The sequence below is a fragment of the Chelon labrosus genome, assembly GCF_963514085.1.
Source record: "Chelon labrosus genome assembly, chromosome: 15".
In the NCBI taxonomy this organism is placed as follows: domain Eukaryota; kingdom Metazoa; phylum Chordata; class Actinopteri; order Mugiliformes; family Mugilidae; genus Chelon; species Chelon labrosus.
This window is the reverse complement of record NC_140348.1, coordinates 16,824,104-16,837,599: the sequence shown is the minus strand read 5'-3', so window position 1 is coordinate 16,837,599 and position 13,496 is coordinate 16,824,104. Positions and strand designations below refer to the sequence as shown.

The window sequence follows — 13,496 nt, the reverse complement described above, 5'->3', positions numbered from 1 at the left end:
GGATGCAAAAGCAAAAAAGTTGAGTGTGGGATGGACTCAAAAGGGCAACTATAGCCCCCAATGCACAGGGGGAGGAAAAAGGGAAAAAAGAAAAGAAAAGTGCGAGCCGGGGCATGAGTCGAGTGCTTCTCTTTGCTCATTTTTGACACAGTTCAACACATTTCATCCACTTGGAAACTCCGGGTTATTCCTCGACGTTATGGGCGTACCTACGTGCTTTTTCATCACAGAGGAGTAAGGTGAGGGTCACAGCTCCATAAATACGTGGTGTGGCTGAGACTTTGGATGGACCCTGGAGGAGTAAATACTGCAGGAGGAACCTCGCACGCAGGACAGGAGCGGCGATTTTTCTGCAAGCTGATACCTCATTTGTAGACAGGCAGACTGCTAAAAAGCTTCCCCAGTCACCACCGTGAAAGTTGTGGGTGCCTCTGGCTAATATGGAAAGTCTATGATTCCGTATTGGCAGCTATATGTTATTTTACTTTTCTCTCAGAGTGCGATGTAGTCAACCCTCACATCTCACAGTGAGCTATTTGTCAAGATGACAGCGCTTACACCTTTGAACCGAGCCGTACTTGGACTTGCGTGGAGCTGCTTGAGTTTTCTGTCCTGCGCGCATTGCGGTTTGAGTGACAACCATGTGCACTCCAGTTTTATTTACAGGAGGTTGCGCAATCACGAACGCAGGGAGATCCAGAGAGAGATCCTCTCCATCCTGGGCTTGCCTCACCGTCCGAGGCCCTTCTCTCCCGGGAAGCAGGCGTCCTCCGCGCCGCTGTTCATGCTCGACCTCTACAACGCCATGGCCGTGGAGGAGGAGGAGGGCGCGCAGCAGGGCGCGGGGAAGAGCTTAGGTGCCAAGGCTCAAGGGCACTCCAGGAAAAGTTACTACAGCCCTCAGCATGCCGGCTACTCCCGTGTGGCACAGCCCTACCGAGCGGCCCCTCTGTTAGGCCACAGCCCCGCACTCACCACGGCGCAGGACACCAACTTTCTCAATGACGCAGATATGGTCATGAGTTTTGTCAATTTAGGTAAGTGCCATTAAATAGGCCCTATTTTTTTTAGGCTAAATGAAAAGAAATATATTCAGCCACCCACTTTATTCTCCAGATGATCCATTAGTGAATAAATTAATCAAAAAAAGGGCTATGATTTCTGATTTTAGTATTTATAGAGGAGCCTGTTTTGTTAGAAACTCCTCATGTCAAATAATTAAACACGCTTCCTTCAAGTGAGATTCATTCGTGAAACTATTAAAAGCATTTTAACAGGACTAACATTATCCCATCACCTAGTCATCATAAGTTAAAGCAAATCATTTAAATAAAGTACCCCGACACAGAAAGCAGTCATGAATGAATGAATACATTCCCCCTGGCATTCTGCTTGTTGTGTTGCTGTCAGTAATTTGACTGAAGGTCATAAACAACTTGTCCCGAATAAAACACTATAAAACTAGCATCAAAGTTAAAACTTAAACAAATGCTGACCTCGTCCCAGTTAGTATAATTTATAGGCTCAATGTCTACACCTAAACGCGAACGTGCAAGGACATTAGTCACTATCTGCCCTTGGAGGGAGAGATCAGTCAAGCCCAACTTTCTGATCTCATGAATATGTGCTGTTTTCTATTTAAAAAGAAAAAAAAAAAAGAAAAGAAGAAGAAACAGCTGATCTGTATAATGATTGTGTTTGTTCAGTAGCTGCGACCTTTAACCCGACAGTTCAGAGCAGCTTATCAGATGACTGTCTGACCTTGAGAAAATTGGTCTAAATTATTTCCTGTTGTTAAAAGGGCTAGTGATACTGACTGATGCCTGTATTTGAGGTTCTGTCACGGCGAGAGAGCGCTACTCCTCTTCCTTACATTTGTATTCATTTGCCGCATTTAACGTCCTGTAAGGAGAATTTAAATATTTGTCCTGCCACGAGGAAGGCTGCTCAAAAGTATCTGAAGGGAACAATTAAAAATCACCCGAAAACATGCTTTACATAATGTTGGTATTGTAGTGTTGAGGAGCGTATTTGCTAAAATATAGAAATTGTGTAAACGTGAACTCGTGTTGAGCTGCTTGGAACTTTAATCCCTCACCTTGGTCTAAGCCCATCTGTTTCCACTTACCACTATACCAGGGCATGTACACTGTCAGCCTTGAAAGCTCTGCTCTCGTTCTGGGGACTGTCAGTGAAGTGTTCAATGGGGCTCTGTCTTTATTACAGTACGCTCAAATATAGCCACTTACCTCAACTGTTTTAGTAACGTCTATGCGGCGTTTCATGCAGTTTAATGTGCCTACTGTAGGCACTTGAGCTTTCAGAGAGTCAATAAGAAGTCGGCGGCGATGAAAAAGCTCAGATAACATGCTCAGATCAGCGTGGAAGAGAGGTAAAGATATGACATTAAAGGATTTGTCGCTGATCTTATTACCGTAAAATAGTAAAATAAGATGAATCCAATTAATAAAAAATAAAAGAGATTAGGAGTGCACACGGCTTGGTCTTACCAGATAGTGAAGGCATTATTATTTAATCTTTGTCTGTTTGGAAGTTAAATGCTCTGTGTTCTCAGTGGCACTCCTGCTTCAGATTACTGCCTGTGGCTCGTATAATGGAACACGCTCAGTGGGTAAAAGTTAGCCCCGACCTCTGACCTGTTTGTGCTAAGTAACGGCAGGCGTTCCCTCGCGATAAAATATCAGGGAAATGCACCACATGGCACTGCCACCAGTGTCAGAACATCCGCTGACCTCAGCCGCCGGCCTCTTTTCTGCTACCAGGTTGAGGTGTCAGACGTCTGAGGTCACCGAGCACGTTCATAATGTTTTCTTTCATTCTGTAGCTGGGGATTGCATTGAGCTAAATTTTATGAACATAGGGCTTAAGTGAGTTTAATTTTATGAACATAGAAAAAAGATTTTAAAGGTTAAGGGTCATGAAACTCTCTCTGCGATTTGTATGAAGAGGTCACGGCGAGGTCAGAAATGAGGTCAGATCGGACGCTCACATGACGAAGAATCCTGTCTGGTCTTTTCTCTCACTTGAGGAGCAGACGAAAGTGTCTTTAATTGAAATCAGCCTGTTTTTCTTAACTGACAGCCCATTCATCATGGCCAGAGAATGCAGTTAGGCACACAGTAGAGGGCCTGTCTGGGAAAAGCTACCTGTATTCAGTTGACTGATTTAATGAACTGGAAAGTGCTTTTGTTGGTAGTCAAAATGTTTGGATTGGACCTTGAATGTAAAAGAAGATGTGATAAATTACAGTTTTTCTGTGCCTTATTGCCGGCATATTTTTCCTCTTTTGAGCCACACGAGCAGAGGGTTCAGGAGTTGAACTCATATTTTTTATTTTATTATTATTTTTTTTTGTATAAAGATTTGTTGCCAGTAAAAAAAAAAAAGAAGTTCTTCATAAAATCTTTCCTTTCCCCAGTGGAGAAAGATAAAGATTTTTCTCACCAACGAAGACACTACAAGGAGTTCCGTTTTGATCTGACTCAGATCCCAGATGGAGAGGCGGTGACCGCGGCGGAGTTTCGGATCTATAAGGACCGCAGTCATGCCCGCTACGACAATATTACCCTGAAGGTTTCCATTTATCAGGTCATCAAGGAATATCAGAACAAGTAAGTGCCAAATCAACCCAAACACTTTTGGATTTGAATTGTTCTGCCACTCATGAAAAATACAAGAAATTTAATATTTATTATTATTTATTAGATTAAACTATTCAGAAATACATACAGTTATGAAAAAATCCTCTCCCTCAGTTAGATGAAACATTAAAACTCTGCTTTCCCGGTAACACGTCAGTAATTTAAGACTAGTATTTTAATATAACATATTAAGGGATCATTGTGTTGTATTAAAAATGCATCAAAAGTAAAGATTCTACAAATTATATATTCCATCTTTTGCAAATTGGGATTATTACTTGTGTTGCTATTTTAATTTAGGCAAAATATTTCGATATTTCTTTCACAACTGATTAAAGGATATATCACCACCATGTAGAGGCATAATTCATTGAGGCTAAACCGGCTGATCTTTGACATTTGACAGAAAATTAATCTGTCCTCATATAATGACTCTCAAGCATCTCACAAAGAAAAAAGAACAAAGACAAAGGGCCTGCATTAAGCCTGTTCCCAGTTATTTGATATCCAGGGAAACATAAAGCAGACAGGAAACTTTCAAACGTCCTGTTTGCAAAATAAAAAAAATAAAATAAAAATACTTTACTACTACTTTACTGTAATAAAGGTAAAACGACTCCCGTCTTGATCTCGCGTGTGCAGTCACAATTACAAAAGGATCTATTGTCTCTCAAGGTTGAAACTTTCCACTTGCGCAGAACATCTTTCTATCTCAGACTCTGCTCTCCTTCATTCGCACCATGTCTGCCTCACAAATATAGTCCTCGGATAAAGAGAACTCCATTAGCAAGTTGGCCACTTACGGGGCTTGGAAGGTCCGTCAGTTATCACTCGTCTTGTGTTGCCTGCCAAGCTGGCTGTGTCTCAGATGAAACCATGAGGGCCCGTATTAGCAGGGGGGAAGGGGGCTCCCTCGGGTGCTCCCGTGGCCACTGTTATGCCCGCCACCTGCCTGCCTTAACAATATTCCGGAAGTTTAAAGCATGACATAGCTGAATACACAAGGGTCTACTTAAAAGTGGGCCCACATTTGCTTGCCAAAAATGTGTGTGGGTGATTGCAGGGAAGATATGGCTCTCCTGGGCTTTGAAAAGGTCCAAGTCAATGGACTCTGCCATCTTAAAGGGGAAGAGTGCTCGGTGCGTGTTTTCACACACTTTTTCACAGCGAATAATGTGTTTGAGACGGTGTTCACAAACAGGAACGTTTGTGTGTTTCCTGTTAGTAGAAAACTTCCAAAAAACCTAACTCAGTTATCTCTCAAGGTAATGAATTCCTGTTGTTGAGTACGTTTCATTTATAAAGCCTTAAACACTCCTTATGCTTTTCTTCAACATGTGAGACAGAATGCAGACTGATAAGTAACATATACACAGTTTGATCTCTTGCTGTGTTTTTCAGTTGGTTAATTTTACAAAATCCATCTGTGCACCAACTATAGGACGGATGAGTTATAGTTTATATTAAAATCACTCTGTTGAAATGTTTAAAAAACTACTTAGAAGAATTAGTGCCTCCTTTCCCTTCACTTCCTGTCATTGCATTAGAAATCACTTTGTTTGGGTTAGGTAAAGGTTGCAGTGAACAGTAAATAATCAAATTGTTACTCACTACAAGTACAAGGTTGAGATTAGACTTGAGATGCTGTGTTAAAGGTAATCATTAGTTTACACCATTGCGTGTATCATAAAGTCAGTAAACCTTTGGATTCAGACAGCCACACACCAACCAGATTTTTTTTTTTCCTGCTCCATTATATCAGTGTCAGACTAACATCCTGCACGGGCACTGAACTTTGCTGCTGAACATAAATTGATAGTGGAGAATGGCGGAGACACAGACAGATTTGTCTGGACAGTGTAGAGTTACGTTTATCTTTTGGTATCCACTCACTTCAGCTCTCTCTGTGGAACAGTACATCAAGTAACCACAGCTTAATGCCTGGAATAACATTTTCCTCTCGGATTTGGGGTTAGTGAAATTTTACCTACACAAACTAAATTATTGCAAGGTGGAAGGAAGGGAGGATATTCAGCAGCATGCCACTCACAAGGATTAAAATAGATTTTTGTTACGTGTGCAGTACACATGAGTTGTCCCTGAACTATTGGGGAAACATGCAAAATCTTGGACGTCCCAGATCGGCACCGTGCAGCCACAAGAATACTTAACAGGCGCTGCCTTATCCCGACGCACCACTTGAAAGTAGACCAGTGCAAAGTGGGAAGTGGGGCTTTGTCAACTTTGATTGATGCCTTATGTCAAGCTTGCTTTAAAAATACACAAAAACATCCTGAAAAGTCCATTCATCAAATAGCAGAAGTCTTGCAGCACATTTTACCACACAACTCACAACAGGTTTTTCAACAATAGTCGACATTCTTTCAAGCAGATTCAAGCAGAGAAAAATGTTTCCTTTCAAAAGAATAAGGAGGTGAAGAGGCTGCCACAACGTTTGGGCCATAGGACTCAGTGATATTGATATTTCATTGATCTTTTTCAGTCTAACTGGTTCTAACCCATTGGATTCAGTGTAAATACACTGGCGTGTGATGCTGCTTTGAAGTATGTGCTGGCTGCTTTAACCATGGCTTATTTAATGCACATGTTTGTTTCATTGTCTTCTATTACCTTCAGAGATGCGGAGACGTTCCTGCTTGACTCCAAAAAAGTCCAGGCATCCGATGGGGGCTGGTTAGTGTTTGACATAACAGCCACCAGTAACCACTGGGTCATGAACCCACAGCAGAACTTGGGCCTGCAGCTCTGTGTGGAGACTGTAGACGGCAAGTGAAGTTCAGTTTTTCTTTCTATGAATTTGTCGTTCTTTTCCTTTCAACCTCCCCAGATTTATTTGACGCAGTTAGACTTTAGAAAGTTCAAGAAGTTCAGCTTTTGAGACAGAAAATCAACTGTTTTAGTATGCTTCATGTTTGTTCACTACCAACTAATAGCCATGAATTCACAAATTAAGATTAATGCCTCAACTTTAGTGTTTGGGCTCACCTTAAAAGTTTTATTTAGTTTGTGTTTTTTTTTTTTTTTTTATAAAGGACGAAGTATCAACATAAAATCTGCTGGAATCATCGGTAGGAACGGGCCCCAGTCCAAACAGCCGTTCCTGGTTGCTTTCTTTAAGGCCAGTGGGGTGTTGCTCCGCTCTGTCAGAGCTGCCGGTGGGAAGAAAAAGAACCACAATCGCAATAAATCTGGCAATCAACAAGAATCATCAAGGGCAGCAAAAACGGGAGGTATGTGCACGTATCACGCTGTTAAACTGCTGTAAAAGTTCTTTGTAACTTCCTTCTCGCTACACACGCACCATTTTTAAATTAGATCAATTTTAACTGCATCCCTTTGACCTGCTAAACGGCTGCTCAACAGTAGATTAGCCAATTTATTGGGCTCATTTTCTGTCAGTATATTGTTGTATGATTGTCTTTACCTTTATATTGAGGCGTATAATGAATATGTCAGCCCCGAGGCTTCTTTTACATCTTTTAATTTCAAATAAGTTTCCTAAAAAATGCCACTCTGGAGGCTACAAAACTATGAAATCATAAAAATGTGCCATGGTGTTTTATTCACATTTAATCTCAACATTAATGGCATTAAACAAAATATCATTAATTTGAATATATTAGTACACAGAATTACTGACATGGGGGTTTATTCCCTTTATTGTATCACACAGTGAGATTCAATCATTTCAAGTAATAAATTAATAACCTGGCACATTTCTTATCACTTTGTTTAACATGCCTGCAGTTCTCCACATACAAGACTTACATACTACGTAACTCCAAAAGCGATAGACTTGGTGTGGCACTGAAATGACTAAATGACCTTGTTTTTCAGATTTCAACACCAGTGAACAGAAGCAAGCCTGTAAGAAGCATGAGCTCTACGTCAGCTTTCGAGACTTGGGTTGGCAGGTAACACGTCACATCCCACACACAAAACACTGAAAGAACTGCCACACGATAATGAACTGCATTAACAGTCGGGATGAAAAGAAAAAAAATCATAAGTGTTTTTTAATGAAGGAAGATAATCTCACTCTTTTGTCCAGGACTGGATTATTGCACCGGAGGGCTATGCAGCTTTTTACTGCGACGGCGAATGCTCGTTTCCGCTCAATGCCCACATGAACGCAACGAATCATGCGATCGTGCAAACGCTGGTGAGTGTACTTGAAGGCCTGCTGCGCATGCGCATCGCAATAAAGTCACATTATAAGCTAATAATGTTCTTACCGTTTATAATTCATTTGAAAGTCACTATTCCTGCACCCCATTTACCTCCTCGTGCTCTCATTTATAGGTCCATTTAATGTTTCCTGACAACGTGCCAAAGCCGTGCTGCGCCCCGACCAAGCTCAACGCAATATCGGTGCTTTACTTCGATGACAGCTCAAATGTTATCCTGAAGAAATATAGAAATATGGTAGTTAGATCTTGCGGGTGCCATTAGTGGTTTAATTTATGCAATGTGGTATGGGATTCGCTGGAAAACACATCTGCTGCAGGTGTGATGTGATGTACAGTATTATGTATATAAAGTTTTATTACCTAATTTATTTTCCTTTTTTTTTTTTTTTTTAAAGAAAAAAAATAGCACTGAATATTGTGATATTTAAATGATTAGGACAAAATGTTGATTTTATTTTACTTCCGCTGTCATCCGTGTCCATTGGCATATACTCTGTCTTGTTAGGTCTGTACGATAAGTTTTATGAGTAAACTATTCACTGGATTCTGCTCGTTTTTCCTCCGTTCATAATGTAAGATGTGATATCGATGCTATTCTTCAATGCTATTATTTTTCATTGTTTCGGTAATGGATCAACAGTTGTACAGATTATACTGTACAGTCAGAATAATGTCACAAAATAGAAGTCAATTTCAGGAGCAAGCGACATCTTTTAGTGCTGACAGTTCGGTTTTGAACAGGCTGTTGGAAGTATTTTCAATCAAATTGGATCTCTGTTAAAAAAAAAAAAAAAAAAAAAAGAAACCAGTGAGTGTTCCCTAATGTAAACCACACTGCCCAAAGCTATTTTCAAGCTGTCACCATCTTTCAGCATTAATACTGCTTCACCTTTTCCAAGCCAGCTTTTTTTTCTCCTTTTTTTTATACAAGTGTGTTCTCAAAAGGGGATTATGTCAGTCTGGAGTGTATAATGTTTAGTGTTCACTTATGAAAGCTTTATAAATTATGTCATTTTTATCAATGTTATGTTACGTTAATCTCTCCCATAAACACTGTGTCCCATTTCTCTGTGGTCTTTGTCCTAGCTGCAAGTTTCTTTGCTCTACATTAATTGTAGCTTTAGTTATGGGAGTATATCTTATTGAAGAGTGTTGTGTATTTTAATAAATGTACCACTTGAAAGTTTTGATCTGATGCGCTCCATTTATCACACTAAATTATACGCATGTTTAAAAAAAAAGAAAAGCTCCAAGATCAAATGCGTTACTTAGTCTTGCTTAGTTTTGAAGCTTTTCTTGTCATCCAGCTGTAAGCCTTTTCAAATTCACGTTGTCCTTTTGTATTTCTGTTTGGCGTTGCGTGGATGTTTTACGCGCTGTTGCTGGACTACCGTCTCAGATTCATAAATGTTTGACAAGTGTGATATAAACTAAAGGTCCACCCATGGAGCCTGTTGACATGCTCTTAGCGAGAGGTAATGCTGCTAGCGGTACAGTGCTAGTGGTGAAGTAGTGCCGTGACCTCCAGAGGCAGCCCAAAAGGGTGATTGTCATGAGGCTGCCAGCAGAGAAATATCATTCTGCAGACAATCCCTTTCAGATTATTAAAAAAAAAAATACCATCCATCACCTGATTTATGCAATATGCATAATACACCTCTGCTTTCTTGATTTCTGTAAACCCCTGTTTTGTACGTTGCCATCTGCTCGGAGCTAAGACTCGCCCCTGGAAACAAAGTGTAGACTATAAACTAAAGCGAGTGCGTGTCATTGCTCTCGTTCAGGAAGAGCATAACTTCCAGAAAACTGCGAGAGAACGTGCCATTTCCAGAGAAGTGCTCTAGTTGCGCTGGGATTTTCAATGGTCTTGGAAATGTAGAGATTAGGTTAAGGATTAATATTTATTTACACAACTGTGTTGACCTTCGCCGAACACAGGATATGTACTGTTGCACTTTTTCTCCCCCCACCTACTCACTTTTAAAACTTTTTTTTCCTCTCTCGTTCTCTCTCTGACATGGCAGAACATTGAGTGACTGTATTTCACTTAATTAAAAGCAGTGGCTGGCCGGCCCAGATGTTATGTGGGCTCCATCTAAAAGGAGTGTTGACATTCAGTGAATAGAAGAGGCCACCTGCTAACTTAACTCTTGGCTTGAGGGGTGATTTGCATTCCTGTGGCCTGTTGCCTGGCATGATTACTCCTAGCACTTAACAATCCCATCTACTGTTTAATATCATGGATTCTTTCCAATTCCACTACATTTCTTCCTCATCCGTAACGCAGGGGGCTGCTATGAATGAGCCTCTTTTTAAGTTCTCCAAACTTACGCGACCCTTTTGACGGTAACCTCCCGACCACATGAAAGGAAACCGTAACAATTGCCATACACAGGGCAAGTTAATATAGGGGTTTCCGTCTCCTCTGAGACCCCCGTGGTCAAAAACAGCCTGCAGTGAGTCAGAGGTGCCTTGACATTAATCAGTTCAGCAACTCTAGTGGCCACTTCTGAAACAAGCTGGAAAGAGAGGTCACAACCCCCGATAGTTTACTTTTCGTGAAGGGTTTCTCGTGAATTATTCATGCATTGTGGTCTCGGGTTTATAGTATATGTCACAACATACTGCGTAACATAAATATAGTTATATAATGTCAGGATGTGTGTCCAGGTGCTGATATTAATTTATTTATTTTTTTCTTGCACAAACATGTTTATTCTCTCAACCTGATGGAGAAAACAGACATGTCAGTAGCTGTCAAGAGCATGCTCTCTTATTCAACGAATGTGATATATTTATTAAGGCGAGATCGTCTTGGAGCTCTGACCAGGTTGCGCCTGGCTGTCTGTGATAAACCCAGAAATGCTCGCAGCTCCCTTTAATGTGATCTAAACCATCGTCTGCAGGAAATGCATTGACAAACACTGCTCGACAGGCCCAAAGACCGATATTAAAACCCATTAATCTTGTCAAACCGGCGACAGAGACCACTCAGAGACGTGCTCGAACAATAAGATTAAATCTCTTTTAACTCAACTTAAATCCGTTTTTATGAATAATTTGTTCGGGAGCAGTTTCTGCGGTTTCAAAATATTGAAGAAAAAGGTGTATTTTCTTATGTTCGAGCAAACACATGTAATGAAACTATACACACAATCACTAATTATAAAAAGTCCACTTCATACCTTCAACGTGTGTATTTTTCTATGCCAGCGAATCTCTCTAAGGCTTCCTGAGCACTTCCTTTAATTTCCTTTAGTGATTTATTTATGCTGCATTTAAAGCATTTTGAGATGTTATCCATTTCGTAAACAAGTGGTCTGACTCAGAAATGAAAATCAAATGTGGCTGGCAGTCCATGAAAGGAAAGCTGGCTTTTACACAAACATACCCATAAACCATGAAACTAAACATTTGTTCACAGTCTTAATGGACTTCAACACGCCCGGCACTGAAAAGGCACACTTGTACTTTAATGGAACATTTATGACTTTAACTATCATCAGTGCGATCAATAACTGGTGCTGTCGGCTCTTGACACCTATGCCCAAGATGACTGACATTATGCTTATTTTTGTCGCGTTGCGGTGAATCTAATGCAGCTGCAGAAAATAATAGTTATTGTTCGTTTAGTTGAGTAAGTTGAGTAATTCCATGTTTCGCGGATTTCCCCCCGCGTTAACCAGAGAGATCTTTTTCTTTCTGCGGCCGTAAGTTTATTTTCAGAGTGTCACCTTGCAGTCCATCCACAAGGCACGTGAAATTGTATCTAATAAAAATGTTGTGCAGTTTACCTAATTCATCTCCCCACATATGGTTCTCCTTATCTGTATTCTGTGGGTGGGCTATGACTTCCATACAGCTCAATCAGGCCCTCTTGAAAAGGGAGACCATATGGGTCACATTTTTACATGTTGTTTGGTATGACAAGGCTGCAGCAGGACCCGCGAGGAATGTGTCCTCACAGAGGGCAACGCAGAAAACACTGTTATGTTTGCTTGTTATTCACATATACACATTAGCTTCCCGAGCCGCAGAGGAGAGGGGTTTGGGTTCTCGGCGTTACAACGGACTGTTTGTGAACTCAACTGTCACATCCCATTAACATTAGAGTTGGCACCTGCACATTTAAATAGTTTCGAAATAGCATTAATACGTGTGGGTCATCTGAATTTCATCTTTGAATGCTATTGAGCTGCGAGCCAATTTTATAAATAAACTAAAACCTTCTTTTTACTTTATATAAGTCTATAAAATAGATTTACACGCAGTTGTTTTCCTTAAAACACTGTTTGCTCCTTTTTTTCTCTTTTGCATGAAACATATTTTCCATGAGAATCCATAAAACGTGCAAGTCTTTAAATTTTGTGGTTTTGTCAAAGCAGAAATAAAAGCTTCTGACATGATTCGCATGATTTGCTTTTGTGCAGGTTAGTTGTGTCGTTCTGTTGCTCATTCTTTGAACAATTTGGTCAAAGAGCACATTAAGAAAGTGTTTTAAAAAACTGCTTCTCATAGGGGTTTCTAACTATAATGTTTATGTGCCTCTGAAGAAGAAAACTTTGTGCATACAGTATCTGGGCACAATTATGAATTAAGGAACAAATGAAAGAGAAAAAGAAAGGCGGAAAAAAAACGTGCATCTGTTGCTTTCAAATTAAGAACACACCAAAAACCCCATATCGGTCCAAGAATCTTAAATGATTTCTGGGTAGCAGCGGAGACAATTGGAGGCATCTTAGCGTGCAGAATGTAATAGTTTTTTGTTTTTTCTTACCAGCAATAAGGTATCAAATATTGCTTTACAGTTAGCAAACCTCCTCACTTCTGCATAAAAGTAAGAACAAAATAGGCTACTGTCACCAATTTCCAGTTAAAGGAGCGCACATATGTCAACAGGCATGGCTTAACCCAGTTCATGTGTATTCTGGCAGCTGTAAATGCTGTGAAATTCAATTTCTCCCACCGAGGAAAAGAATACAGTGGAGGAAATCTCTATACTTTATGATCCAGGTGGAGCCATAATCCAGCCGTGACGTCCTCAGCAGTGCAATATAGAAATCTGCACAATAAATATGTGGCTGCTAAGAAACATCCGTTTGAACGTCTCGGTGACACTGGCGCTCACCGTATGAAGAATGAACAATCTGATTATATTTCACCCCACTGATCATTAAATGGTGCGATTTTAATTACCCTCCTTATTAAATATAATTCATTACAATTAGTGGGCGAGTCCCACGGTGTTACTTCAAGCTGCACATGCAGAGCGGGAGGATGAAACGGTGCTCAACAGGCCTTTATATGATCATTTTTTGGATACAAACGCAACACATCGGTCAGTGGCTTTTGTGACTAAAAGCCGTGGGGCACTCAGCGGTATGATTACTGCGAGGATAATCTTTAACACACATGCTGTCTCTAAGGGGAGCTGTGGAAAGTTGGCTTAGAGCGGCCGGCCTTCCAGAACAAACTGTAGGATAAAGGCTGCTATTTTTAAAGACGTTACATTTTATTCTAAAAAAAAAAAAGTGTTTGTGGTGAAAAGAAAAAAAAAAAATCTTATATTTCAATGCAATGAAACAGCAGCGTTTCCTTAGACTAGACAAAAAAAAGTTTCTAT

The 13,496-nt window shown here is 40.4% G+C and overlaps 1 protein-coding gene across 1 annotated transcript; it reads left to right on the top strand.

Annotated features, from left to right (window-relative positions):
• Positions 1-544: 544 nt before the first annotated feature.
• On the top strand, positions 545-8,210 carry bmp5 (bone morphogenetic protein 5; the record flags this gene model as incomplete). The annotated part of the gene is made up of 7 exons (XM_084561156.1): positions 545-1,037; positions 3,440-3,632; positions 6,300-6,452; positions 6,567-6,913; positions 7,521-7,597; positions 7,735-7,845; positions 7,986-8,210. The coding sequence occupies 7 exons, from the start codon at positions 545-547 to the stop codon at positions 8,133-8,135; spliced, it is 1,524 nt and encodes a 507-aa protein (XP_084417282.1). The 3' UTR covers positions 8,136-8,210.
• Positions 8,211-13,496: the final 5,286 nt, after the last annotated feature.